A 26,870-nucleotide genomic window follows, 5' to 3' on the forward strand; every position below is an offset into this window, starting at 1 on the left:
TCCCTTACCTCCTTGGTTCTGGGACAAGTAAAATAGGGTCAGTATGTATGTGTGTGTATGTGTGGGGTGCCTAAATGTCAGTGGTACACAGTTGGTATTTTCAAATTCTGTTTTTATCCCACCAAACAATTTACCTTAAAGAAATCAAACAGACAGCCATGTAATGACAACATTAACATTTATTTGAAAAGGGCATCATGAAGGCTCATTGGGAGATGGCAACTAATAATCCTAAAGAATGATTTTGCTAAGAATCCTTCCTACGTTACCCCCCCCCATTCCCCTTTCCTCCCTTCCCTAAAATAAAACTAATTTGATTCAACAAATTTAAAATACAGAAAACTGCCACAGGCACTAATTCTGCACTCACATATAAATATGTCAGCTGTTATATACATATATTATCAACTATGAACTACATTACACACATGCACACATGGGCACACACACTCAGCCAGGTGTTGAAGGTCTAAATGGACACAGATGTTAATGTACGGGCTGCAGCATTTGTAGATTTACAACTCTGCACTCCATATGCCTGACTCCACAGTCATGGAGGAGTAGCGCAAAAGGGCAAGTTGACGGGACTTGGGTAGCCCTATGGTCCGCTGGAGGAGAGAAGCCCTGAACTATCAGGTTGATGTCCAAAGAGAGCACAGAAAATTTCCTTCTGGCCACAAAGCCCTTCCCCCTGCCCAGTGGCTCCTTCTCACCATTGCTGCAGCCAGCCAGGCCTCAGGAAGGGCCTGCCATGAATCTCCTTCTGCAGTCTTCAGATCTACACTGAGCTTGGGGTTAAGGGTCACAGTAACCAGAAAATTTCTAGGGCCAATGGGATGAAGAGGCCCTGAGCCTTCTCCCCAGATATAAGTGATGTCTTGTTTCGAATGATCGGCCTCCCAGGGCTCAGGGACACAGGAAGCAGGCGTGGCCTGCCCTGATGAGACAACCTCCCTGCACACCTTAAAACATGGCACTAAACTGGCCAGCTGCCATTTTCTGGTCATGAGGAGGAATTGGGAAAAGTAGTCTCACTTTTCAATAGCACTTTGCATAGCCAGGTTAGAAGGCCTGGGGACAGCAGAATGGCAACTGGAAGGCCTGGTGAACCAGGAGCCCCCAAGCCCAGAGGTCTGCCATTTAAAGGAAACCTAAGACTGTTCTGACTCCTACTCCAGTTTAGTGTCTTGGACCCAGAACATCCAGGACAAAGAGCAGCGCATGTATGACATTGGGTTCCTTTGAGTACATTCGTTGGTCCCAGGCCCCACTTTCCCCGCTCATCCATTTGCATTTGTGGATGGGTGGGGCTTTAAACAGAAGGGAGTATCTGAGGACTTTTCTGGTTCTTCTCCTGACCTACTTGGGCTCCTTCTCTGTTGAGGAGGCCATTTAGGAGTCAAGAAACCACTTATTTCTAGTCTTCAGAGAAAATGGGAACAGGCCCAGGCATTGGAGGTCCCAGGGCAAGGAAAATAGAAGATGCCCTAGGAATACACAGGTGATTTCCACTCATCTGCTCCTTGTGCTTTTATGACTCAACCAAATTAACAGAACCTGCAAATCTCAAATACATTCATGCCTATTAAGTTCTACCAGCTGATGACAACCATGCTACCTTGGTCACAAAGCTAGAGTTCTCAGAAGCATTTGGGGCAGCTGGATTGAATGAGCTTGCTGCCTTCTCTTGATTCAAGCTCATGTGAGAGAGGACAGCAAAAAGAGGCATGAGAGAGTGCTGCCATGCCAGAGGACATGAAAGGCAGGTGCCGGGACGATAAGTCAAGGCACCAGGTTCCTCCCTCTTGACCCCACCCAACTCTGCTCTGCCTCCTTCCCAGGCCTTGTCATGCAGTGGTGGACACTTCTGCATTCACTAAATTTTTGTCCAAGTTAGCATTCACCTTAAACTCTCTGATTCTAAGGCATACTTGGCTAAGATCCAGATTCTACCCCACACCAGCAGGCAAACTAATACTCCACTGAGTGTAAACTGAAACTGAAACTGAGACACACAAGAAACAGCCAGGTCTCCAAAAGCAGCAAGGTGTAAAGAAAAATCTGCCTTGGATCAATGAAGATGAAAGAGCAGAGGTGTCTCTTTAGAAAGGAAACCCTGTGCCTTTTTTTTTTTTTTTTCCTCAGGAGGCTGGTGAGGGACAGACATCTGAGTAGACCTACAGGTCTCTGGTTCCAAAACTGGCTCTAGAAAGAAACTCCAGGGAAATGACTCCCAAGGCTCAGAACCAGGAGCAATTGCCATGGGGGTGGACCCTAAGGCTGCATGGGAACAAGAAAGAAACAGAGGGTCTGAATGATGAGGAGATCTGGTGTGGTGAGGAAAGGCATGTTTGTGGTTCAAGGTTTAGGTTTTCTTTAATGTTTCTTCCAAAGGTTACTTTAAAAAAAAAAACTTTAAAGTTAAACTTTTAAGTTTGTTTAAAGTTATTTTAAACATGATTTCTTAATATAGAGATATTAAAGAGAAATCTAAGTTCATGCTTGCAAAGTTGGGTTGATCACAAGCCAAAAGCAGCAGAACAGAGTTAAAAACCCATCGGGGAACAGAAGCCTCACCCCCTGGGCCTGAGATCATGCAGGCCATGCAAAAGACACGTGCCCACAGCATGGGGTGGTGGCCATGGAGAAGAGCTGCATCCATAGTGTGGAAACTACAGGGATGAGGGTCCAACAGCCCCATGACAATATTTACTGCACACACAATGAGAAACTGCATGTGCTAAGTTTTTCCCAATTTTGGAATAGGTGCCTATCTGCCCTAATGACGAGGCTCTCACTATGTGTCTACACAGGGCCCTGCGCAGGGGTGAGATCTGAGGGCATCCTGCCCTCCCCTTATGACCCCATGCCACACTGTCTAAAAGTATACCCTAAAAAGTGATTCCTTTAGGTCAATAAATCGATTCTCCCTCCATTTCTTTAAAAAGTAAATTCTCCAGGGAGGGAACGTTTGACCGTTCACACCTTCCTGTGTGTTACATCAGCACAGAAGAGTTGTGGAAAGTTTGGCTCCTTCGACCATGGGTGCTTTCCTTTCCTTCGAAAGGAAAGGGCTCCTTCGACCATGGGTGCTTCCAGTAGAGAAGACCCAGGTGGGAATCTGCCAGGGACACCCCAGGAGGAATAAAGGTACCTGGAGGTGGGATGGGGAAGCACAGGCAGAGAGGAGGCAGCAAGTGGCCTCCTTTATGCCCTGCCTGGCTCTGAGCATGCAAGTCACACAGGGTCAGGCAGGCAAGACTTGGGGAAAATGAATCCCAGAACCTAATGGGGTCTCTACCATTTTTCCCCAGCATACAAGCAAGGTCTGTTGGCACTGATGTCCCAGACTTTGTCCAAAGAGTGAAGAAATCATTCCAATATTAGGAGATAGATCCCTCTTTGCTCAAAAGGAACATCCCTAAGGTTAATTTCAGACATCCTTGAGCCCCAAAGTGCCACTTGTCCCATTCCCCCCTCTTCTCCCCTGGCCCAGGCTGGAAGCCTCTTCCATGGAAGGTGGCCGGGGCAGGCCTCTGGGCTTCCTTCCCTTTTTTGGGTCATCAAGAATCAGATTATCTTGTTCTACCTTCCCTCAACCCAGAGGCTTGGAAATGTCTTGAGTTCCTTGGAAAAAGACATCAAAGAGAGAACATGACTAATTCAGAGAAACATCCAGAAGACAGAACCATGGAGGGACACCAGAAGCCCCCTCTGAAGAAAAGGAGGAGGTGAGACCATGCTACACAAGGATAGGACTTGCCCTGCTTGTCCTGTCCAAGATAGGAGGCAGGTCCTTGCAGCAGCCTGCTGCCCGGTCTGGGAGAACCAGCCCTTCTATCACCAGCCTGCCCACCCTTCCCTCTACCTTTGCTGTCCCCCAGGGTATTTCCACCCTAGAAGGACTTGGAATTCATTAATAGTAGAAAGAAACATGGACAGCTGAAGGGTGGACAAGACCATGGAAGACGCTCAAGACTCGAGTACAGGAGGAAGAAGGCTGCTTGGGGTAACTGCTACCATCTCCCACCTCTGACATGGTCACTTCTCTATAAGGGGAGCATTCCTTGGTTCCTCCAAGTGCCGATTAGGGATGGCTTCCTTGGACCAACCAAGTCCCCTTCTACTTCTCTCCTCAGGAGATGAGATGTGCTCCCACAGACACAGCCCCAATAGAAGCCTTTCACCCCACATACCAAGCGGGACCTTCCAAGACCTCTCAGCTTCTCCCTGCAGATGCCCCCATGATTCTCTGTCCCTGGCCGACACAAAAGAGAAGACAAAAGGTGCAGGTGATATGCTTATTGGCCCCAGAGGGGCAGGTGGCTGGATCTCCCTCAGGGAAGACAAGGCAGAGGCAGGAGGGCCATGAAGGGCCAGGGAAGGCCCAGAGGCGCCACCTTTGCTTAGCTGGTCGCCCTCCAAGGTGACTGTTTTTCAGAGATCCCAGCTACATTTCCACAAGGTAGGGGTGGGTGTGAAGGTGAGCCCCTCCCCCAGACCCTGTTCCTCGGAGGGGCTCCAGGTCTTGGAATTCAGTATACGCACAGGTCGGGGAACTTCATCTCATAGACGGGGATGGAATGGTTCTGTGGCTGGCCGTAGGCTGCGGTGATGGTTCCTGATGGGCTCGGAGGGGGCCTGAGGGGACACAGAGAGGAGAGAGCCATGAGGTGAGAATTCTGCAGTCCCACTCCTGGGCAAGGAAACACAGCAACTGATTTGGGTTTCCTTTTGCACAGGGACCAGAGAGCTTGTCACTCCCTGGGGTCCCAGGTTTCTAAGTTGTTCCAGAATCTAGAGCTTAGGCAGGTCCTTGGAAGAGTCTACAGTGATACCGCTGCTTTAAATCACATACCAGCCTGGGACACTAGGCCTCACCCAGCCAGCCTCTTTCCCCTCTCTGATCTCAGTCTCCTTGTCTAGGGAGAGTTGGTGACTGACTCCAGCCCTGGGAACAGAGTTGTGGTTCGTGGAAGGACTGAAGGCAAGTGTGCAGATGCAGGATGAGAGCCTTGATGCTGAGGGCACAGGTAGGGGTCCCCTGCCCAGGACTGCCACTTACCGAATGGTGATTTCAAAGATCTGGTTGAGCTTGCTCTGCAGCAGCGATGCCTAGACACAAACAGAGCGGAGTGAGCTGGGCGCTCCCGGGCCCCTACCAGTTGACTCAGGGCCCACCCATCTAGAGGATGTCCTGGAGATGCTGGGACGCGCAGCCCAAGGAGGACACTCGGGTGTGGGATGCCTGTGGGGCCCTGACTGTAGATTCAGACTGGGAAGAGCTACTGTCAAAGGCTGGCTACGGGGCAGGACAGATGTCCAGGAGTAGCAGGGAGGCTTTGGGCAGGCAGTTCTTGAGTTCAAGGTCATTGCCCCTGAACGTGGGGTGGCAGGGACTGCATGGGGCCAGGAGACTCGCAGTGGGCGTCAGCTCCTTTCTCGACTCACATTTGTCCAAAACCTGGGCCTTGACTCCTAGCTCATGAGGCATCACCCCTGTGGCGCCCCGCTTACCCGGGCCCCGCAGTGGGCTGCAATCTCCTCGAAGGGTGCCTTCTGGAATTTCTCCACCACCTGTCGTCGCCGCTCGCGCTCCTGTTCCTCCACGGCTACACTGTCCACTGCAACGACAGCACGGTTAGTGCCCAGGTCCTCCTCACTGATGAGGAAGCGGAAGGGCTTGGGGAGATGGACAGGGTGTGGACTCGGGGCGGAGGCGCAGGCCGTGACTGCTGCGTGAGCGCTGCCCTCTGACTGCTGGCGAGTGGGCCTGCGCCTCAGCCGCCAGGGCAGGGCTGAGTCAGAGCGGAGAGGGCAGCCCTGCCCTCCCCTGGAACCAGTCACGGCGGCCCCTAACTTACCAATGGCCTTCTTCAGCGTCTCATAGGTGATCTCCTCGGCCGGCACTCGCTGAAGGAGAGGGGACAGAGATGCTCAGAGAGGTGGATAGCAAAGGGCAGCCCTGGCCTCCCAGCTATCTGGCACCCCTTTGCTTCTTAGCAGAATGTCCAAAGGGATCCCCCCCATCCTCCAGGGTCTCTGAAGCTCCCGGAGCAGGCACGGAGGACAGCGAGAGAGGTGGGGGTGAAGAAAGGAATTCCTCATCAGATTCAAACTTACGGCTGAGTCCCAAGTCTAAAAAGCCCCCTGTCCCCTGCTTCTCACTCCAGCCTGTCCCTCTCACTCAAGCCTGTCCTGGAGGAGGAAAGTACCATGTAATTAAAAAAAAAAAAATCTTGAGATAATAACAGAAATTACTGGAAGAAAGAAGGGGCAGTTGGCAAGTATAATCTTGAGTGTCAATTTTAAATACGGAATGACATTTTTGAAGATTTAATGATATTAAATTATCTACCAAGGTGAGCAGAGTTTTAATATTGGTGGGCCCTTCACTGCAGAGGTTGGTCCAAGGACATGGGTCGCAGGACCTGAGCACTCTGTAGAGTCTATGAAAGGAGGTGGGAAAAAATAAAACCCAAAGAAGGGAACACCAGGGATGTGTGGCCTTAGGTCAGATGCAGAAAACAGTGAAGGAGCTTGGACGAAGTTCCAGAAATCCCCACCAGACTATGAGCTCCTTGGGGCAAGACCTGGGACTTACTCATGTTCCATCACTTAAACACAAGTATTTGAAAGAAGCAGACACAGAAGAAGATGATATCATTGACACGAAGTTCAAGGAGTGATCAAATCAGGCTAGTGGCTCCCTTTGGGGAGAGGGGTGGCCAAGAGAGGGGGCAGGGCCCCTGGGCGGTAACTGTTCTATTCCGTGATCTGGATATGATGACATGGGTGCATTTTTCTTTGAGCTGCATATATTTAAAAAATTTACTTGGCATCCAGTAAATGATGGAGTGGAAAGAACAGAAGTGTGGATAAGGGACAAAGTCATTCAACAGCTTTTTTGGGGGGGTACCAGGGATTGAACTCAGGGGCACTCAACCACTGAGTCACATCTCATCTCACCTATTTTGTATTTTATTTAGAGACAGGGTCTCACTGAGTTTTTAGTGCCTCGCTTTTGCTGAGACTGGCTTTGAATTCGTAATCCTCCTGCCTCAGCCTCCCGAGCTGCTGGGATTACAGGTGTGCGCCACCACACCTGGCTCAACAAATGTTAAATGAGTACTAATTACATGCAGGGTTCTAAGTGGATCATTCAATAGAAATCGGAAAAATTTCCAGCATTGGAATTACGAACACGAGAGTGCTATGCTGAGCTGTAATTCATCTGAGGATCCATCCTCTGCATATCCATCTATGCATGGTGTGCAACTATCCAATGTCAGATACTCACATGCAAGGTGCTAGGGAACTGTGGTGATGACAGTCAGAGAAAAAGAAACTCACTGGGCAAGAGCAGGTAGAGAGAAGTGAATGGAAGAAATGGAACTAGAATGGGCATTGAAGAACAGGTAGCTCACAGGCATGAAGGCACACACACGTGGAGAAGAAGGGTGAGTCTCACATGGACTCCAACACTAGCAAACCCACAGAGGCAGCATGGGGGAGGCTGAGGGCAGTCCTACCAGGCTGGGATGGTGGGTGGGGTAAAATGATATGGTAGTGCCAGCCCAGACTGTCTCTGAATGCCAAGCACCAATATTGAAATTGGACCAAACCGGCCAGCATAGATTCATCAGCCACCCCTTCCAGAGGCAACTGATAGTAGGTGGCTATGTAGCCAGGTAACCATTGCTCCTCCTCCTGCTCCACTTAACTCATCAATTCCTGAGGGACTCTTGGAAAGGGAGAATCATTTCCACAGTGGGAGACAGCAGCCAACCAAACCCTGAGGCCTGACACTCTGGAGGTTCCCAGTCTTTTACAGCAGGAAGGGCTCAGAGAACCCATCCCACCCCGAACCCCTGTTCCACATCCTCACTTTTGTGGTCCAATTAGCCCAATTCAGAGCTTCCAGCCTTCCCTGAGAAGGTTCCTGACAAGTTTTGAAAGCCCCAAACTGGAGCTCTGCTTGGTAGTTGAGGGCATGGTTAGAGGGAGCCTGACCTGTGGGGATTAGAACCTGCAGTACTAATAGGATATCAGTGCCTGTAGGGTCCTCTAACAGTAGGGACATGGCAAACCCACAGAACGGACACCACCTAGCGGGAACCCTAATGTAAATCATGAACCGTGGCTGGTGACAGTGTGGCAGTGTAGGGTAATCAACTGTCAGGCAGGTGTCACTCTGGTGTGGATGTTGGAAGGTTATGTATTTGTAGAAAGCTTAAAATTTTCGTAAAGAGTTGAGTTTTGAAAATTGCTTTCATGTGGAATTGGGCTAAAACTTGTTTCTAGATGAAATTATAATTGAAATTATAATTTGTAATTATAATTTGAAATTATAATTTGATCTAGAGAGTCCCTCTTGAGAAAAAAATCATCAAAGTACTATGGTAGTGTTGGGAGCCTTTTTAATAATCTTAGAAAGAATAAATGTTTTAGCCCAGAAAGCTATAAGTATATGGGATATCTCTGGATCCTCTTGTCACATTTGCTTTTAACTTAAAACTGCTTTTAAAATAAGTCTTAATAAAAAATATGCCAATATGTCTGGAAGACGCACTATGAAAGCTATTTTCACCCTCATCTTTTCTGCTGAGCCTCTGACTTGAAACCCAGAGCACATAATGCCCCTAGTGTGAGTAGGGAATGGAACCAGAGTGTGTTGGGAGGGAACACTGATAAGTTTTTCAGATGGAAATATCAATTCTATACAGCCAGAGTTGGTAAGAAAATGGCTTTACCGAGAAACTAATTTCTACTTAAGCTTCAGTGCGTCGGGCTGTGTAGGGGGCTGGTGTATCTGGTGTCCAGAAGCTTCACCAGGACAGTGACAAGGACACTCACCTCCTCCTTCTCTGGACTGTTCCTTGATTCTACTTCCACCTGCAGGGAAATGGTCTCTCCAATGCTCTTTCTCTTGGATAAGCGATCTTCATCTGCAAAAGAGAAGCCGCAAAGCTGGAGTTGCCAGCCCTTGGAGAGCCAGGTTTGAGATGCTGGTCCCCTCTCCCTCAGTATCTGCAGCTCACACTTAAGCTACATGTGGAGCTTACAGAAGCTTCCTATTGCTGAGAGCCTCCCCACCTATCTTGGGGTGGTCTGTTTGCTGCACTGGGTTAAGGTTTTGTAAGCACTGATGATAACAAAGAAGCCTCTTTGACTGGAAGGCACATCCAGCTTGCATAAGCACCAGCTGCTAAAAGCACCTGCAGCCGTCATCTGTACGGTTTACTAAGTGCATCTGCCATCACCATCTCCTAGATCTCTCCCGCTGATCATCTATGAGGTATTTCACAGGGAAACTGAAACTCAGCGATGTTTAGAGACTTGTCTAAGATTTTTCAGGCAGTAAGTTGCATGGAAATCTCAAATAGATCTCTGGTTCCATAGTCCATGTGTGCTCTTTCCAGGACAATGGGCCCCCTGACTCACATCCACAGGCCAGGCTAATACACGGGGCTGTGGATGTGAGTACTGAGGAGGAGAGGCAGGGAAATCAAGATGTCACCATAAATTCTGTTGTGTCTTTGGACTCTTGTGCAACATTTAAGATGTCACAGAAGGTAAGAGCCCACAAGTCCCTTTCTGGGCCTTTATATAGCCAAGAAAAAGCAGAGGCAAGCTTGAGAGTCATTGCATGGAGCTCGTACCTGTTAGCTGAGGGATGTAGGGTAGGCAGAGCCTGTCTGAATTGTAGCCACTGCCCCCCAGGACTTCACTGATCTTGCTCTGGCGGAAGAGGAACTCTATGACCACGCCATCGAGATTTTGAGACAGCCTGGATGACGAAGGGGGGGAGAGGCAAGGTATAACTAAGGTTTCTCCCCAACGAATTCCTTGTATTGAAAGTAATGATTTGTTATGCAAAGTGATAGAGAAGCAAAAGAGAAAATCACCCACAGTCCCATTTCCAGAGAGAACTACTATTTATATTTGTGTAGGATCCTTCAGTTACATAGATTTATGCCCACACATGAACGTCTCCTTCTCCAACACATTGTTCTGAAATTTTTTTTCACTTTTTTTTTTAGATATAGATGGACACGATACACTTATTTTATCTATATTATGTGGTGCTGAGTGCCAAACCCAGTGCCTCACATCTGTGAGTCAAGTGCTCTACCACGGAGCCACAACGCTAACTCTGAAAATGTTTTATTCACCTATTATGTAGTGAATTTTTCACATGAAATATTCTTCAAAAACATCATTGATATTATTTGCCAGATGTTCATTGCGTGGATGGGCTGTAGTTTGCAAAGCTATGCTCTCTTGTCGGACACTTTTTTTTTTTCTAAGATCTTTCCCTTGAATTCGTCTGATGCTGAAACCATGCTGACCTACAGCACAGTCTGAACGTGGTCTCTGAATGTCACTTGGATGGACAGCAGTGTGCTGTCAGGCATGACTCCTACAGGACATATTTCCTGTAGGTTTGGCCAAAGTTCCCAGAGGTCACATCATGTCCTTTACAGCACAACACAGCAGCCTGCCATCATCGCCTGCTTGGGGTATGGACCACTGTACCATGATTGTGCCCATCTGCCCAGGATTTCTGGGTCACGGGCAGGCTCCACTTTCTGCCCTGGATTCCACAGAAGCCCAAGCCTCCTGGTGTGCAGCCTCTTTTGACCTCAGCCTGCCCACCTCCCTACTCAGCTGCCCGGGGAACCCTCGACCATGTCCCAGGGGTGCTCCTCACCTGGGCCTCTCCACAAACACATCCTCAGGGAGCATGTATGGAGCTTCCTTCTTCCTGGTCTCTATCACCTGGAATTTGAGAGGAATCAGATGATGAGAACTGGGTCCAGGAGGGCAGAGGAGCTCAGAACAGGCAACAGAAGGAGCGGCCACCTCAGTGTCAGCTTTGACTCCTCCCCACCACCTCCTTGCAGGGTACACTAACAGAGGGGCTTCTCAAGGGAAACCAGGATCCCCAGTGACTCTCAGAGCAGCCTACGGAGCACAAGGCGCCTGTTACAAAACTATCGCCATCAACAACCCATGGACATCAAGTGCTCTCAAGTGCAGGGCACTGCTGAGGAACTGCAGTGTCTTGCTCCTGGGTCCTGTTCCTGTGCTAGCTACTAAGACACCTAACAGAGGGATACAGATTGCACCATGTCCCAAAGCTGGGAATTGCAAACACATCCTGATGGACAGTGATAGCTTGAGTTTTCCTCAGCATCTTTTGCAAATTTTTGGAAGAAAGGTAAAAATGACTAAGATGATGAGTAGTTGGGGGAGGGAGGGTATGCAGGTGTGTGCAGGTGAGCTGGCAATGATCCCATGAACCAATGGAGAGATGCCTGGGTATTGCCCTTCTTGCACTCTCTTATCAGCCCAGAGGCTGGGAGGGTCCAACTCCTTTGGGGTGGTCTTTGATCCAGTGCCATGGCACCCTTCTCCATGTTCCCAGGACAGCTGAGACCTGGAATGCTGCTTACTTTCCTTTTGCTAGTGCCTTTTAAAGTTAATTTGGACATCAAATCATTCTACCCATAAATATTCTAGCATCTTTTAAAAGATCTTTATGTAACAACAGAGAGCATTTGACTGTAGTCTGTATATTAGATAATCTCAATGGATTTTTTTTGTTTTTGAAAACTTAATTAGATATGTGCCTAGCATGACAGTCACGGGGGAGATGCCCATATTGTATTTTTTTTTTCTAAGCCATGCAGACTGATGTACGTAAATTGCAAGGACAGAGAGCTGGGATTTGTTTTAAAACATTTCAGAAAAGGTAAAGAAAAGGAAACAGCCGAAGTAAAAGTGGGAAAGTCTTCTGAAGTATTTACTCTGCATGATATCTAATGGATGTTGACTGTTCTCACCCTGCTTTTGGTATTTGAGAATTTTCATGGTAGGAAAAAAAAAAAGTAGCCTTCGTCCATATGATCTCAGGAGTGTGTGCTTCCGTGAGCTGGGAGAGGACAGAGAGCAGGAAGCAGGTATAGGGCAATCCCTGTGCTGGACCCCATCTGCTGTGTCATCAGGCAGGAGGAAATGCCACCTCATGTCACTTCTCACTGTCATTAATTCTTCCTTCAACTCTTTCTTCCTAAGGCCAAGAACAGTACTGATACAATTATGTAAAAGCTGTTCCTGGGAAGCCCCAAGCTGAGGGCCTCCTGAGCGCTCAGCATCATGGGGACACTGACCTCGTGGATGTGCTGGCAGAAGGCAGGTACCGTCGTCAGCTGGCTGATGAGGTTCAGGTAGGCTGCACCCAGAGCGTAGAGCGCACAGCGGTTGTACACAGGCAAGTTCTCTTCATTGACCTGGGCCACATCCTGGGGTAACACAGATGGGCCTCTGGAGTTTTTATCTGAGAAACTATTCTGCAGTCTGCACCCTCCACCCAACCTCTCCCCAGTCTTTAGAGATGGCTCCTTTTGCTAGACTGAGTCTTTCTCAGCATTTTCTCCATAACTTTCCAGGTAGACAAGAGTCACCCTCATTAAAGTGGAAGGGGATGGTTTCTAGAACAATTCATGAACTGGAGGTTCTTAAATACTGAGTATGGTGGCAATGACCTCAACTCCCCACTCTGTGGTGAAGCGGTAGTGACTTTTACTGTCCAAACCCTCGTCATCAATTCCACTGTACGGATGCCATCTCCATCACTACAATTGATTCTTAGAGAAAGAAACTGGCTTGCTAAACTGGGTCTACATGTTAAATTGAGAAAGCTGTGGGAGTCACCAAGGGGTTGGGGTACAAAGGAATTCTAATTCTGTTTCTTGAGCATAAAAAAGAATTAAGAAATGTTTAGCATTTCCCACTTGCAGGATTTAGCACTGCCAAGTGGTAACCTAAGGCTCCCCATCACTCAACTCCCAGACTTGCTGTGACACTTGCTGATGCCCATCCGGCTTCAGGACCTGTACACTCCAGCCTTTGAGGTCTGAAGGGTCCACTCTGACGCCCTCAGGAGCATACTTCCACCCAGAGAGACCCTGAAAGTCTCAGATCCTGCCCAGGACCACAATGGCTATAAATTGCAAAGGAAGTTTGTTAACTATACAGGTCTTCAGGCTCGGGAAACGGACTTACCAGTTCAGGGAATATGTATTTTTAACAAGCACTCAAGGCAATTTGGAAGAATATCTAAGTTTGAGAACCAGAGGATCTTTAGACAATTAAGTTTGCCTAAACAAATTTATTTCAGGATCACTCAGGGCTTATGAATATCCTCTTGGAAATCCTTGGATTCTCACTCAGACTCTGAGAGGGACTTGAAATACTCAGGGGTAAAGGGTGTTTTTCAATGACCCTGTTCCTTAGGTCTCCCTTAACTTGAGGATGAACCGATGTCATAAATTACGCAATCTCGAGGGTGCGCCAGACAAGACCATGGTTTGGGGTCTTCGTGGAAGAATGGCCAACCAAGAGAACAAAGTTCTCAGGCTTCCAAAGGATTGTTAAGCAACTGCTTCTCAGTTTTCTTATCAGTCCTTGGCCAGATCAGGGCCCCTTCCTACAATTCCTAACCGGTAGGTCCTGCCCACACCAAGCCCCACCTGAACAGCCAGCACCAAGCGGATGAGGTCCACCACCACTTCCTCGTTGGCCAGCTCGATGCTGATGAGCGCCAGCAGGCCGTAGAGGGCCTCGTAGTGCCTCTGGATGTTCGTCTCCTCCTTACAGCTCAGGTAGATGTGCCTATAGAGCTGCTGGGAATGCTGGGGACAGGAGTGTGGGCGGAGGACGGCCACAGGGCATGGGGAGGGGACAGGAGAGACAAGGAGATGGGAATGAAGACCAAAGTGAAGGGAGCGAGATGGCTGCATGTGCCCCACGTCCACCCTCAGGGAGGGAGTCTTTTAAAGCAGACCTCAGTGGCCTGAGAGGTGAACACACGGGAGAGAACATGTTTGGGGGATGACGGACCCCAGGGACGCTGGCAACCCAAGCTGCAAACCCAGCTTCAGGAGCACAACATGGCAATGGCCCTGGACTGGCTCAGTGGGGGGATGGCCCTGGCCTTGGCAGAGGGTGACACTGCGGGCTTGGCCTCCCAGGGGAGGCAGCTGGGTGACGTGACCAAGCCGATGTGCAGAGCGAGGCAAGCTGGCGGGGGCAGTGGTCAGCGTGACTCAGGGGCTGGAAGGTTGGGTCCAGAGGTCCACTCGCTTACCTTCTTCATGAAGACAGTGTCCTGTCGGGAGCACTTGTCCACTTTCAGCTTCAGGACTGAGATGTCACTGAGGGTACTGGGAGGGGACAGAAGGGGCCCCTTAGCCCTCGTGTGAGGCTCGCCAGAGCCCACACAGTGTCACTGGGCTTTATCCCAGAGCCGTGGAGGTTTCCCATGCTCCTCCGGCCCTACTTTTACCCCGATCTCAATTTTCTTCCAAGGTCTCCAGTTCCTGTTCTTTTCTCTTAATTCTTTGATCCTGATTATCTCTTCTTCCCCTATTCCCCCCCAATTCTTCCAGTTTCTACTGATGACCCACATCCTCTTCCCTCCACCTAAAACTCTCTGTAGTACCTTCTCTTTATCTCCCAGGTCTCCGCTCCCCTCTCCCACTACTCCCAGGCGCAAGTATCTTTTGGTCTTTTCTCCCCTCAAGGACCCAAGGGTCAACATCCGCGATCTGCTCCCTGGTGGGGTCCCACCAGCAGGTGAGGCTGCTGGCCAAGAAGACAGAGCCCCACACACGTCAACTCAGGAGAGACTCCCAAGTTCACCTGATGGTAGAGAACTTGTGGCGGTTGCCATGACGATCAATGAAACTGATGAGAATCTCCAGAACGAAGAGGCGAATTTCTGCATCCTCCATGAGGGCGGTGGAGAGAAGGCGGTCGAGGAAGTTGCTGGGCAGAGCTGACATCATGTTGCTGCACTGGAAACCTGTGGACACCTGCAAGGCAGCCCAGGATAGGTGTGCTCAGGAACCCTGCCCCTCTCAGGTGCAGTGAGGAGAGGGATGAGCAGCCAGGAGACGTTGGCCTAAATTGTCATCCTCTCAAGACATTGCCCAAGCCAGCTTCCCTTCCCTCCTTCCCTCCCAATCCTTGGGCACCACAGGAAAACTTTGTTTCCAGTACTGGGGACTGAACCCAGGGACGATCTACCACTTAACCACATCCCCATGCCTTTTATTTTTTTATTTCGAGATAGGATCTAACTTCCTCAGGCTGGCTGAACTTGTGGACCTCCGGCCCCATTTTCCCGACTAGCTGAGATTATGCTTGTGCTCCACTGTGGTTGGAAGCCACAGGCAACTTTTTAAAAATACTCCAACATCCACCTAGATAACCTACTTGGCCCAGCTCAGCAGATGTGCGGGTGGATGTAGACAGGGTGAGGAAGATTAGGTGTTAAAAGCAAGCAAAGGATGAGCACCAGAAAGAAGCAAGAGCAGGAAATCTCTGAACATAATATTTCAGCCAGTCAGGGCACATCTGAGCAGCACCCACCATGAACACAATGCTTCATTAAGAGCACAGAGACTAGTATGGTGGCACATACCTGCAATCCTAGAAACTCGGGAGGCTGAGGCAGGAGGATCTCAATTTGAGGCCAGCCTCAGCAAATTAGTAAGACTCAAATATAAAAAATAAAAAGGGCTGGGGATGAAGCTCAGTGGTAAGAACCCTGGGTTCAATTCCCAGTACTGCAGGGGGGAAAAAAAAGAGTCTGGACAGTCTCAGGAACTAGACAGTGGAAGAACTTGTAGCTGGGTCAAAGAATCAGAACTCATACACAGCAACAACCACAGAGCACTCACAGAACTTATCTGGTTATATCTCTTGTAGCGGGATGATAAGAAGGGCCTTCTGCTCAGAGTCACTTGGCATAAACAGACACATCATAGATGATGTCAAAGCATTCAACAGCACCAAAGCACATTTACTGTTAAGCCCATATTGCAAAGCAATGCCTTTGATAATTCAGAAAGCCTCCAAGAATCCAGCCCAACTTGGTAGTATCTTTAATGAACATCAGTGCCCACTGAAGAGGATGTATGCGAGTGTGCCCCAACCTGTCACCTTAACAAATGCTGGGTACAAATTAATGAGGGTAAACTCAGCAAAGATATGGTGGGAATATGAAGATCAAGGAGATAACTAATGATCAGACATGGGCAGTGTCAGAGCAAAACAGAGTGATGATGATGATGATGATGATGATGATGATGATAAATGCAGTGATTAGAAGGGTGAGGGATGGAAAAGAGGGAAGGGGAGGCTTGGGTGGGAGTGAGGGTGAATCCATCCAGGCTGTCATGTTCCAGGAACAGAGAGAGGGACCGAATGGTGAGATGGAGAGTCGGGGAGGAAAAGGGCACTGGGGACCTTCCAACTTCCATCGGAGAAGTCTGAAATCTGGGGAGACCTATTCTGAAATATAGGGTAGTGCATGGGGAACAGCATTTCTATAAAGTTCTTCTTCTTCTTTTAATTTTTTAGTTGTTGTTGGGCCTTTATTTTATTCATTTATTTATATGTGGTGCTGAGACTCGAACCCAGGGCTTCACACAGGTGAGGCAAACACTCTACCACTGAGCCACAGCCCCAGTCCCTATAAAGATCTTCTTGTGACTGTGTTTATGATAGTGGAAAAGAGATGGAGGCGAGAGCAACTGGGAGAATAATGTAGTTGTGAGACGTCCAGAGTTGAGGCCGGACGGAGCCAGGCACCAGAGCACCTGGGGAGCCTGTCACAGAGTTCAGGACCTCGTCACTGTCACCACCTCTAGGGAACCTACAAATGGTGGTCTGACTCCAGCGACGGCCACAGAGATGCAAAGAAGAGGTGTGTGAAATACCAAGGAGGGAAAGATGGTGTCTGTGAGATGAGATGGGCTCAAGTAACAAGGGGGAAACCAGGATAGGACCTGGGGAGGGGACCCAGGAGGGAAAAAGGGCAGGAACCAATAGATTCCATCTCCAGACACATGCAATGTTGAGTGACAAGGCTACTAGTGACTAATAAGGAACCTTTGGAAAAGTTATAAACAAAGAGTCTGCCCTGCTCAGGAAGACCTAGATCTCTGGGTCCAGCTTGGATAGTGAATAGAAAACATGCTGAATTTCAGCCCCTGACTCACCCTTCTGGCTGGGCACATTTGTGCAGTATGCAACTGCATGACTGTATGCAGTGGCCTTACTTTTGGTCCTGGAAGGAGTTGTGCCCTGTACAGGCAGGGCAGGAACAGGGATGGGAGAAACTTACCTGCAGGAGGGACTTCAGCAGCATAATCTGGGTCAGCCTATTCCTGTTCTCCCTGTAGACCAGAGACACACAGGAGGATGGTGATTCGGGTGGAGACCCCCAACTTGCCTGCTCAGTTCTCCCTCTGCTGAGTTTCTCCATGTGGCTTATCTTGTTGGGTTACCCCAGGATCACCACCCGACAGCCCCAAGAAGCAGACCAGGGAATGAATGGCTCCCCATACGGTGAGGGGTAGGGATGTGGGTCAGCCTGAGAACTGCTGTGGTGTTCAAGGGCCTCACTAAAGGCTGCTGAGGGATTTGGGAATGAAAAAAAAGAGAGGGCAGAGTGGGCAAAGCTAAAATGGATGGAGTAGACAGCCAGAAAACAGGGGAGGGAAAACTGGGCGGAGTCTAGGTTGGGAGAGGGTGGAGGACTCACCCGGTCCTCCCGGTCTCTATGGCATGATGCAGGGAAGGCAGAGGGACCTTGCTCATGATGAAGAGGATCACCTCGGAGCGCTGGTAAGTGGGCAACGTGCTGGCAAAGGAGCCTGTGGGGGGAAATGGTGGAGAGTGGTTGGCCCAGGGGAGGCCAACAGCTGCTGGGCCACTCTTGCTTCAGCCTTTGTGCTGAAGGAGCCACTGTGGAGACTGACCGCTGCGCTCCAGGGACCATTCAGACCCAGAGAGAGAATCTGCTCAGGATGGCCTGGGTGTGACGCTGCCTCTCCTGGAAGAGGAGGCACTTAGAGGACTCCAGAGGGCTCTTCTGGGTTCTGGTTCCTTCACTTATTACTGGGATTGAGGTTAAGGTCTTGGCTTCTTTTCTAGGGATTAGAGAACCCTAGAAATGAGAGGCAGGGACCAGGGCAGGAGCCCCAGGTTTTCCTGCTGGGCACCCTGGGGCAAGTCATGCCTCCACCCACAGCCAGGGCTCCTCGGCTCCTGCCCTGTCCCCTCCTCAAAGCTGATGGAAAGCTCAAATGGTGCTAGGACAGGAAGGCTTCAGGTTGATGGGCCTCACACACTCAGGGGTGGCTTTCCCATTCTCCACAGCCACATGCACAGACATTTTCTCCATGGCAACCTCCACCTCCCTCCCTCTTTTCTCCCCTCCCCTCGGGTCGCCCCCAACTGGAAGCGTCAGGCAGGTCTAGGGTGGAGTCCAGGGTGGGAAACCCAGGGGATCAATTTGTGTTTTCAGGGCCCGCGCGGGCTGGACCGTGCACACCAGAGACTGGTTCCATTTCCCCTACTGTCGGTCAATAGCGAGACGCGGATGTTTGACAGTCCTACAACCGACACCCTCGCGCGCCCGCCGCTCCCGCCCCGCCCCGCCCCGCCCGCTAGCGGCCAGCTCGCGGCCCCGCCCCGTCCGCACCGATGGTCTTAATGACCGCTTCCTGGAACATGCGCTCCTCGTGTTCCTTGATGATCTTGGTGCCCAGGCTCAGGGCCCCGTCGTAGCTCCCGGTCAGCGCGTAGTCGATGCTGAGCCGCAGCTGCCGCAGCAGAGTGTTGAACATCTCCAGCACCGTGGGCCCTGAGTGAGGGGGGGGGGCACCCGAAGTCGCCACTGGCGCCCGCGCCCTGCGCCGCCCACCACCTTCCTGCCGACTTCTACCGAGAACCGACCGACACCTCCCTCCTGCCCCTGGCCTTCCCACAAGGGCAGATCTTGTCCCCGGGGGCCCCGCCCTCGCTCGGGCTCTCAGGGCTCCTTACCGACTGAGCCGGTGGCTGCGATAACCGCAGCTTCCGACAGGACCTCCACGATGCCCGCGCGCACGGTCGCCGCGCTGCGGCTGTTGGCGTCCAGGTGGCTCAGGAGCTGCTGGATAACCAGGTGCGAGTGCTGCGGCTGGGGGGAGGAAGACGTGCTGGTCCCCAGACAGCAGCCCTGGGTGACCCGGGCAACCCTCTCCTGTGCCCCGGAGGCTGGGGTAAACTAAAGTGAAGCTAGAGTGACGTCCCAAGGCCGGTGGGTGGACACCGCAGGTGGCAACGATATTTCTTGTAGCCCTCCCATCCTGGGCCGGCAAGACAGAGCCAAATCCTAGTGAAGACCTGCTTTCCCCCGTTTTTCCTACTTAAAACGGGCCGAAAGTCCATTTTAAAATACTGTCTTCGTTTTCATTCTAACCTGTCCCCAGGTCTTATTAGGGCCACGAGAGGGCACAGTGCTGCTCGAAGTGTGGACCACGGACCAGTGCCAACTCAAGATCGGTTTAACAGCATGTACGAGCTAAGTACAGAAATGGACAGGAAGTGGAGTGGTCACAGCGGCCAACAGTGTGGTCTGTGGGCTCCCATTTGTGGTGAGATTTTCATTTTTTTCTAGGAATTTTTCTTTTCTTTTTCTTTTTTTTTTTCTTTTTTTCAGCACTAGGATTGGATCCAGGGCGCTCTACCACTGAGCTACATCCCCAGCCCTTTTTACTTTTTATTTCGAGACAGGTTGCTAAGTTCCCCAGGATGGCCTTGAATTTGGGATCTTCCTGCCTCAGCCTCCTGAGTCACTGAGATTACAAGAATGATTCAGCTTTTTCTTTTGTGTTTTATAAAAATTTTGGGCTATGATCTTCTAGAAATAAAATTCAACTGGCCCTTCTCCACAGCTAGCTGAAGCAGCACTGACTTAGACCAAGTATGGCCTTAGGAGAAGTCAGAAGGCATCTGGCTTTCCACTGTTCTGCTCCCAGAGCTGCCCTGGGCCAGGGGGACAAGCTGGACCCGGGGAGCCACCGTACCTGAATTGAGTACATGATGATTTTAAAGCAACGGATGGCGAACACCTTGGGTTCCCAAAGAGAATGGTTATCCAGATGGCTGTGAGGGAGAAAGCATGGGGGAATGACTGGGAAACTCAAAGTGATGTTAGGAAGGAGAGGCAAGCTTGGAGGGACAGTGACACCTCCTGAGAGCACCTTGCAGTTCCCAGGTAAGTGAGGCTGGGCTTACAGGAAAAAGGAATTTGTCCACGGTGTGCACGGTTTGGCCCCGCAGGCCCTGAGAGCAGGGATCATGGAGGACCTTGGGGGTAGTTCTAGCCCCAGAGCTAGAGGGAAGTCCAGGACAGGGCTCTGCAACTGGACACATGGAATGAAGCTGGGCACCTTCATTCAGTTTGGGGTGCCCTCCTACCAACACCTCACCCCAAACTGCACCTGTTGTTATAATGCAGGGATCACAGGCAAAAAAAAAAGGAACTGACGTGGCCATGGCACCACAACTGTGCTCTCTTCTTCCCTCCTCCCTGTGTCAGTGGGGAGATGCTGGGTCCTGGAACATTCCAAGGCTGCAGGTTGGGGTGGGCGGAACACTCAACTCACATGAGAACAGGCTTGATGGCATTTTTGATATTGCCAAAGGCAGCCCGGCCCAGCAGCTCCCGCAGGCACCGCTCAGCCAGTTCTGCTGGGTTCTCCTTTTCCTTCTCTGGTGCTTGGAGGGGAGAGGGAGACCGGCTGTGGAAACAAGAGCCACAGGGGTAACGGATGGGATGCTAAACTGGGAGCCAGGCTTTGTGCAATGGTGACAGCAAAATGAGCAGGAATTCATTTGACAGGCTGCACCAGGCAACAGGGAGATGTCATAGCCGTCAGAAATTAAACGGGGTAAGGAAACTGGGGGAGATGGGATAGAGTTCTCTTTTGGAAACCCTTAAGGATAAGTTGGGGTGGCTGTGGGAGGGTGTTCTAAGCATCGTGGGCTGAGTGAGGTGTGGACCACGAGGGTCTCATGCGCTTAAGGCTTCAGCAGGAAAAAAAGAGGAGATAAGAAGAGAGGGAAGGGAGGGAGAGAGAAAAGTGAAAGAGGAAAAGAAGAGAGGGAAGGGCATGAACTGGCTTCCGACTCAGTGGTACCCAAGTCTCAGGGAGTAGGCTCAGATCTGGATAGATCAAGGAGCCCCAGGACTACCCACCCTTAGCCTGTCAGAGAGGGGCTATTCCAGAAATGACCACCAGAGGGAACACTTACTTCTCCCGCCCCTCTAGCATCCAAGGCTCCACCAAGAAAGTGAGAAGCCAAGTGCACATCTTTCCCTAGGATCATGCACACAGCCATGTTGGACAGCAACACAAACCTTCCCTCCATCCCATTCCATATCAGGGGTGCAGGGTTGGGGGGATGAGGGGCAGGGAAAGGAATGAATTCCATATTATGGGCTCCAAGTTTAAAATCCAATTATCTGCAAACTTTTTTTTTTTTTTGAGTGGCTATGGCTGATCAGGCAGCATTTTTAAAAAATTGGTGCAGTCTAGGTGTACATAATTATGGGATTTGTTGTTCCATATTCGTACACGCACACAATATAACAATATAATTTGGCTGGCATCACTCCCTAGCCTGTCCCCCTCCCTCCCCACCTGTAAGCAGCATGATTTAAGGCCCTAAATAGCATCAGGAAGTGAGAGAGGAAGGAAGGTCCAAAGGGAAAGTCCTCAGTAATTGGAGCCATGAAAGGCATTTTAATCCTCCTTGGCCTGCTGCTTCCAGAGACAAAAGAGTAACCTGACTCTTGGTCCTTTGTGACTCTTGGTCCTTTTATACACACACTTACCCCTAGGGAGCCCAGCGCCATTGCTCTGTCTCCTTCATTATTGCAGAGGTGAAGGGGTACAGCACCTGGCAGAATGCCAGACCCAAGGCTCCTGGGGAGCTGGGTTGGGACTTAGTGTAGAGAAGTCACAAAACCATGGGTTTCCCAGTCACCCGGGAGGCAGCTCTGGGGGGCTGGTCAGCTTACCTCTCTGCCTCCTCCACATGCTGCAGATTGAAAAGCAGTGACGGGACAATCTTGTCCATGTGCTGCGGGTCCCAGATATTGGCCTGCAATTCATCATTCACTGTCTTCCTCACCACCCCTTGCAGACCTTTGATGCCTGACATCCGGATTCTGCAAGGAAAGGTAGAATGGGACCTTGAAGTCCCCCTCCCCTGAGAAGCACAGTTCAAAGGTTAAGGGGACACTCCACCATTCAAAGGCAGAGGGAGACCACTTGCTGTTCCTCACGTGACCTGACCTGCAGGCGGGTTTCTGGTGCAGGAAGCCACGCCTTCTGGCTTTGTCTTGGAGACTCCCAGACTGCCCTTGCCCTGCGGCCATCAGGGCTGCATCCCAAACCCCTCTAGTAGTACTCAGGTGGGTTTGCTCCAGATAGAGAGCTCAAAGTGCTTGGGAGAACTCATGAGGCAGAATCCAGGACTGGAAAACTCAGGGCAGGGAGGTGGATCTGTAGGGAGAGGCACTGAACTGCAGGCTCTCTGGGCACCAAGAAACTGTGGCTGGGACTAGGCTGACCAAGAAACCAGACAGGAAATGCAGTAAAGCACAAAGGGGGGTGGTGCGGGTGCCCTTTGGCCCATCCCCGGACCCTGCTGTAATGGCCCTGTGGAGAGGAGTGCTTTTCACTGCCCACTTATCTCACCCTGAAGTTCCTTTTTTAAAAATAATATTTTTTTTCTGATTATAAAGTAATAATTGTAATCATACTAATTATAAAAAAATAGTTGTAATTATACTAATTATAAAAAAGAAAAATTTACCCCTAACAACCATTGTTAGCATTTGGGCATCTTTTCTTTCTTCCATGCATAGTTTATAACGTAATTAAGAACTGATGACATAGTTAATCAGTATTGGCTTTTTTTCCATATAACATTTGGTTATAAGCACTTTCCTATATCATTAATTCTTCATAAATAGGTTGAATGGTTAGACTATCATAAGAACTTTCAAAAGTAGGCTCCCATATGGCATTTAGTTATTTCCGATTTCTTTTGCTATTATCATGCTATGATGGACATTGTCATATAAAATATTTGATTGCTCTCTGAATCACAAGAGATGAAAGGCTCCCAGTACTGCCCCCACGCACAAGCGGCAGCTTCTCGCTGTCCCTCTGGAGCACCGGGGATCTCATTTTAAACATCTGTTCTCATTTTATGGCTCTGAAAAATCCTCACATCCTGTAGCTCTTTTAGTTCTCACCCTTTAGTTTGGCGGGTGGTAGTGAACTCCACGCAGCTCAGGGTACTAAGAAACTGTGGCTGGGAGCTGGGGCCGTGGCTCGGTGGTACAGTGCCCGCCTCGACCCAGTGAGGCACTGGGTTTGATCCTCAGCACCACATAAATAAAGATATTGTGTCCATCTACAATTAAAAAATATAAAAAGGGATTGTGGCTGGGACTAGATTCACATCTACCTGATGATTATTAGAGTTGAGCCATTTCTCCAGAAGATTAGTTGCCAGTTGTATTTTCAACTTCACTTTTAAGTGGAGTTACCAGGGTGGAACCCTGGCACTTACTGGTGACAGTCATTGTGGGATGGCAGGAGCCTAACAGCACCAGGATCCCTGGGCCCAGGACCTGTTAGGGCTGCTGGCCACAGGCAAGGATTCCCTGGGGAAACGCTTGGCCGCTCTGTCCCCCTCCCCCATTTAAGACCCTGTGCCAGAGGCTGTCCAAACCTGAGAAGGAGCCAACTAAATCCTGTTCCACTTCCTATTTTTGGTCCCAGGTTAAAAGCTCTCCTGAATGCTCAGCTGAAGCCCATCCCAAACGTGCAGACGCAGGATGTCACAGAACACTTGGGGTCTTCAGTGCCTCGCCAGACGTGTCTTCTCTAGCAGCTGCCACTCCCCCTGTCCACACTGCTCAGGAAGGGGCCTGAAGACCAGGAAAGGGATTCCTAGCCAAAGCGACCAGCTCAATCAATCAAGTCTACACTGGCCCAAAGGGAGCATCTCCATCTACACTAGGCCAGGGGGAGTGAGTCTCCTTCTACAATGGCTCAAGGAAAATGAGTCCCTGTCTACACTGGTGAAAGGTAAGTGAGTGCCTACCATGAACAGGAGAGGGAGGCACAGTGGTCCAGGCCTTGGGGAGGAAAGATGGCAGCTGGGCTCCTGCTCTTGCCCTGAGGTCTCCCCTTCTCTTTATTTAGTTATTTATTTGTTTTAGTCGTAGATGAGCACAGTACCTTTATTTTATTTGTTTTTATTTTTTTAGTGGTGCCAGGGATGGAACCCAGTGCCCCGTGCATGCTAGGCAAGCGCTCTACCGCTGAGGCACAGCTCCAGACGCTGTAACATCAATTTTATTATACAATTTGTGAGAAACAGAAATGTATTAAGAACCATTTCTGCTCTCCCAGAAGCAAGGGAGAAAGGACAGAGGAGAGCAGGACAGGGGAAGTGTCCCAGGGAAAGGAGTGTCTGATGTCTCTTGCAGGAGGGGGCGGAGGAGACTCCTGGTGGATCCAAATGCGCTCCCGGCTAGAATCTGTGCGGAGAAGCCCGAGCCCGTGGGCACGACCTGGCTCCTGCAGCTGTTTGAGGCCCTGCCCGAGCGATACCCGTGCCATGATGTCAGGATCCACAGAGCTCAGGATCTTCTGGATGCCCACTGGTGTTGTCGGCCTCAGCCCTGCGTTTTCATTGGAACCACTTCTTTTTCTGAATGCCGGCCTGCAAAAAGCATGGCACGAGACACCACAGTTGTTGAATGGATGTGGCAGTCCTCCTGGAGACTCCTTTCCAGTCCTTGCTGTTGTCATGGGATTGCCCTGTGGAGGTACCTTGGGAGGCTGTGCCGCCTTCTGCTGTGACTCACCTACTGAGGATGGTCCTGGGGGACACAGGGTCCCACTGGGAGGAGGGGTCCTCGCACACAGGAAGCAGAGATGAATGGTAGGCAAGCTGGCACTTCCACCGCCCTTCTGCCCTGGGCTTCCCCAGTAGCTGGGCTCACAGGGCAAGGGGAGGTGGGGAGGGCTGGTCCACTGGTACTCTTCTTTGGGCAGGCATTGGAAAGGTCCACGGGGCCTGGCCTGATCCCCCGACTCACTTCATCTGGAACTTGCAGCCGGCTCCCCGGGTTGTCTGGCGCTGGAGTATCAGATACATAGCTATCACCTTTTCCTATTTTCTATTTGCCAGGGAAACTCAGGTCGTAACTGAAACCCAGGTCAAGCATGATTTCACAATTACGGGGTCTGAGTGTTTGGGGAGTGGCTCTCTAGAATGATTGGGTGAATATTCCTCACCCAGGTGCCCCAGTATCTGCTCTACTGCGGGCCTCTGTGTGGAGTCCACCATTAGCGTTTGATTGACGAGGTTCTGTGTGTCTCGGAAATGTGTGGGGGAAGGTAGTATCTGGATTGCACCATCTGCTCCTTTAGCTGCTTGGCAGTGGCCGCCACAAATGGGCGTCCCCCTGTGACCATAAAATGTAGAACGACATCCGAGCTCCAGATGCCCATGGGTGGGGGTGGCTGCCCTCATATTCATTCCAGTGGATGACTTCGGGGGCAACGTACAGGAGAGCGCCCCAGATCTCGTTCAGCTTCTGCCCCACCGCGAACCTGGTGCTCAGGCCAAAGTTGATGAGTTTGATGTTGCCTCTGGCGTCTACCAGGATGACCTTGCTTTCAGGTCTAGGTTCGTGATTCCCTTCTTGTGGCCGTAGCACAGGACACAATCTGCCCCAACAGTCTCCAGGCCTCCTCTTCTTTCTCCATGCCACTGGGCTTTGGGATGGGGTGCTGTCGCTGTCCCCCACCTGCATACTCCATGACGATGTAGATATTTTCAATGGTCTCAATGCCCTGAAAGAGCTGGATCACATATTGGTGTTCCGTGGCCATCATCGTATCCAGTTCAGATAGGACGGGGATGTTCCGCTCCACAGGACTTTCACCACCACCTCTGTCCCGGGGAGGAGACAGCAGGCTAATTCAGTCGGGGCGAAATCACCCTGCCAGGTGATCCTCAGGACCCGACGATGGTCCGTGTAGGTGGTCTCCTTGCGGGAGCGGGTGCCTACAGCTACATTACTCTGACTACTCTTACTGCATATCCTCAGCTAAGGATGCTAGCTTAAAAAAAAAATAACAAAACCCAGAACCAAGCAAAATAAAAACCCCAAATCAAAAAACCAACATCCAAAGACCACAACCACCAACCACTAAACGCGCTAACTATCTAAGAGTCTGACAGGTGGCCACCAAATGCTTCCTGCACTGAGGGACAAAAACCCAGCCGCAGCCAGCCTCTGCTGTACTCCAGTGTTTGAGTTGCCCTCAACGGCTCCTTGTGAGGTCAGAGCAAGAAATGGCCCATTCACGCCTGGGGATCACCCCCGTGGTCCACTCCCTCTTGGGCTTCCAAAACCTTTTCCACTTTCATAATAAGAAAGGGCTCCAGACGCTTTTGGGTTCAGTGGGTTATGGAGGCTGACATTGACTTGTTTAGAAATTAAAATTTGTACAATACTTAAAAATGTGCAGGACTCGTTTGTCCCAACCAAGGGGACCTTGCCACTGCCACCCAGGACTGAGAATGAGGAGGAAAAGGGACACAGGGAGGACCCAGGAAAGAGATGAAGCCAGAGGACCCCCCATTCTCATCCAGTGGCCTTCCCGTCATGGGTGACAGGCTCCCGTCTGTGGGTGCTAACGGCAGTGACAGTCAAACTTCCTGTCTTCCACCTTCCCATCACCTGCTCTGTGGCCTTGCTTTGCTTTTGCAGTATTGGGGACAAACCTACAGCGTCACAGGTTCCAGGCAAGTGTCCTTACCCCAAGTTACATTCCCAGCCCAGTGACACCTGCTTCAGGACACACTCCAGCCTCTTCTGCCCTTTCATAGCTGTCGGGAGTCGGGGGCTACTCAGGAAGTGG

General features: G+C 50.4%; 1 protein-coding gene and 1 long non-coding RNA gene across 5 annotated transcripts in view; one reads left to right on the forward strand and one right to left on the reverse strand.

The window, feature by feature from the left end:
* Nucleotides 1-161: 161 nt before the first annotated feature.
* The window catches only part of Efr3b (EFR3 homolog B), an 81,087-nt gene continuing 54,378 nt past the window's right edge, over nucleotides 162-26,870 (reverse strand). For 2 of the 4 annotated variants that reach the window (XM_021724634.3, XM_040271404.2), the window contains 18 exons: nucleotides 21,932-22,081; nucleotides 20,514-20,648; nucleotides 19,932-20,010; nucleotides 18,907-19,042; nucleotides 18,563-18,724; nucleotides 17,621-17,732; nucleotides 17,201-17,252; nucleotides 14,710-14,882; nucleotides 14,156-14,231; nucleotides 13,539-13,700; nucleotides 12,177-12,308; nucleotides 10,715-10,782; nucleotides 9,663-9,790; nucleotides 8,857-8,948; nucleotides 5,865-5,913; nucleotides 5,518-5,624; nucleotides 5,066-5,115; nucleotides 162-4,641 (listed from right to left, as the gene is read on the reverse strand). In XM_021724634.3, coding sequence (XP_021580309.1) covers nucleotides 4,536-4,641; nucleotides 5,066-5,115; nucleotides 5,518-5,624; nucleotides 5,865-5,913; nucleotides 8,857-8,948; nucleotides 9,663-9,790; nucleotides 10,715-10,782; nucleotides 12,177-12,308; nucleotides 13,539-13,700; nucleotides 14,156-14,231; nucleotides 14,710-14,882; nucleotides 17,201-17,252; nucleotides 17,621-17,732; nucleotides 18,563-18,724; nucleotides 18,907-19,042; nucleotides 19,932-20,010; nucleotides 20,514-20,648; nucleotides 21,932-22,081 — 1,969 coding nt within the window. In that variant the 3' untranslated portion in view covers nucleotides 162-4,535. The remainder of the gene's footprint in view (nucleotides 4,642-5,065; nucleotides 5,116-5,517; nucleotides 5,625-5,864; nucleotides 5,914-8,856; nucleotides 8,949-9,662; nucleotides 9,791-10,714; nucleotides 10,783-12,176; nucleotides 12,309-13,538; nucleotides 13,701-14,155; nucleotides 14,232-14,709; nucleotides 14,883-17,200; nucleotides 17,253-17,620; nucleotides 17,733-18,562; nucleotides 18,725-18,906; nucleotides 19,043-19,931; nucleotides 20,011-20,513; nucleotides 20,649-21,931; nucleotides 22,082-26,870) is intronic. The other 2 variants (XM_021724636.2, XM_021724635.2) reach the window with 2 other exon arrangements.
* Nucleotides 19,090-26,087, forward strand: LOC120885066 (uncharacterized). Its single transcript, XR_013429184.1, has 2 exons — nucleotides 19,090-19,499; nucleotides 23,709-26,087. It is a non-coding gene; the product is annotated as an uncharacterized LOC120885066 (long non-coding RNA).

Source organism: Ictidomys tridecemlineatus, chromosome 12 (genome assembly GCF_052094955.1).
Source record: "Ictidomys tridecemlineatus isolate mIctTri1 chromosome 12, mIctTri1.hap1, whole genome shotgun sequence".
In the NCBI taxonomy this organism is placed as follows: Eukaryota; Metazoa; Chordata; class Mammalia; order Rodentia; family Sciuridae; genus Ictidomys; species Ictidomys tridecemlineatus.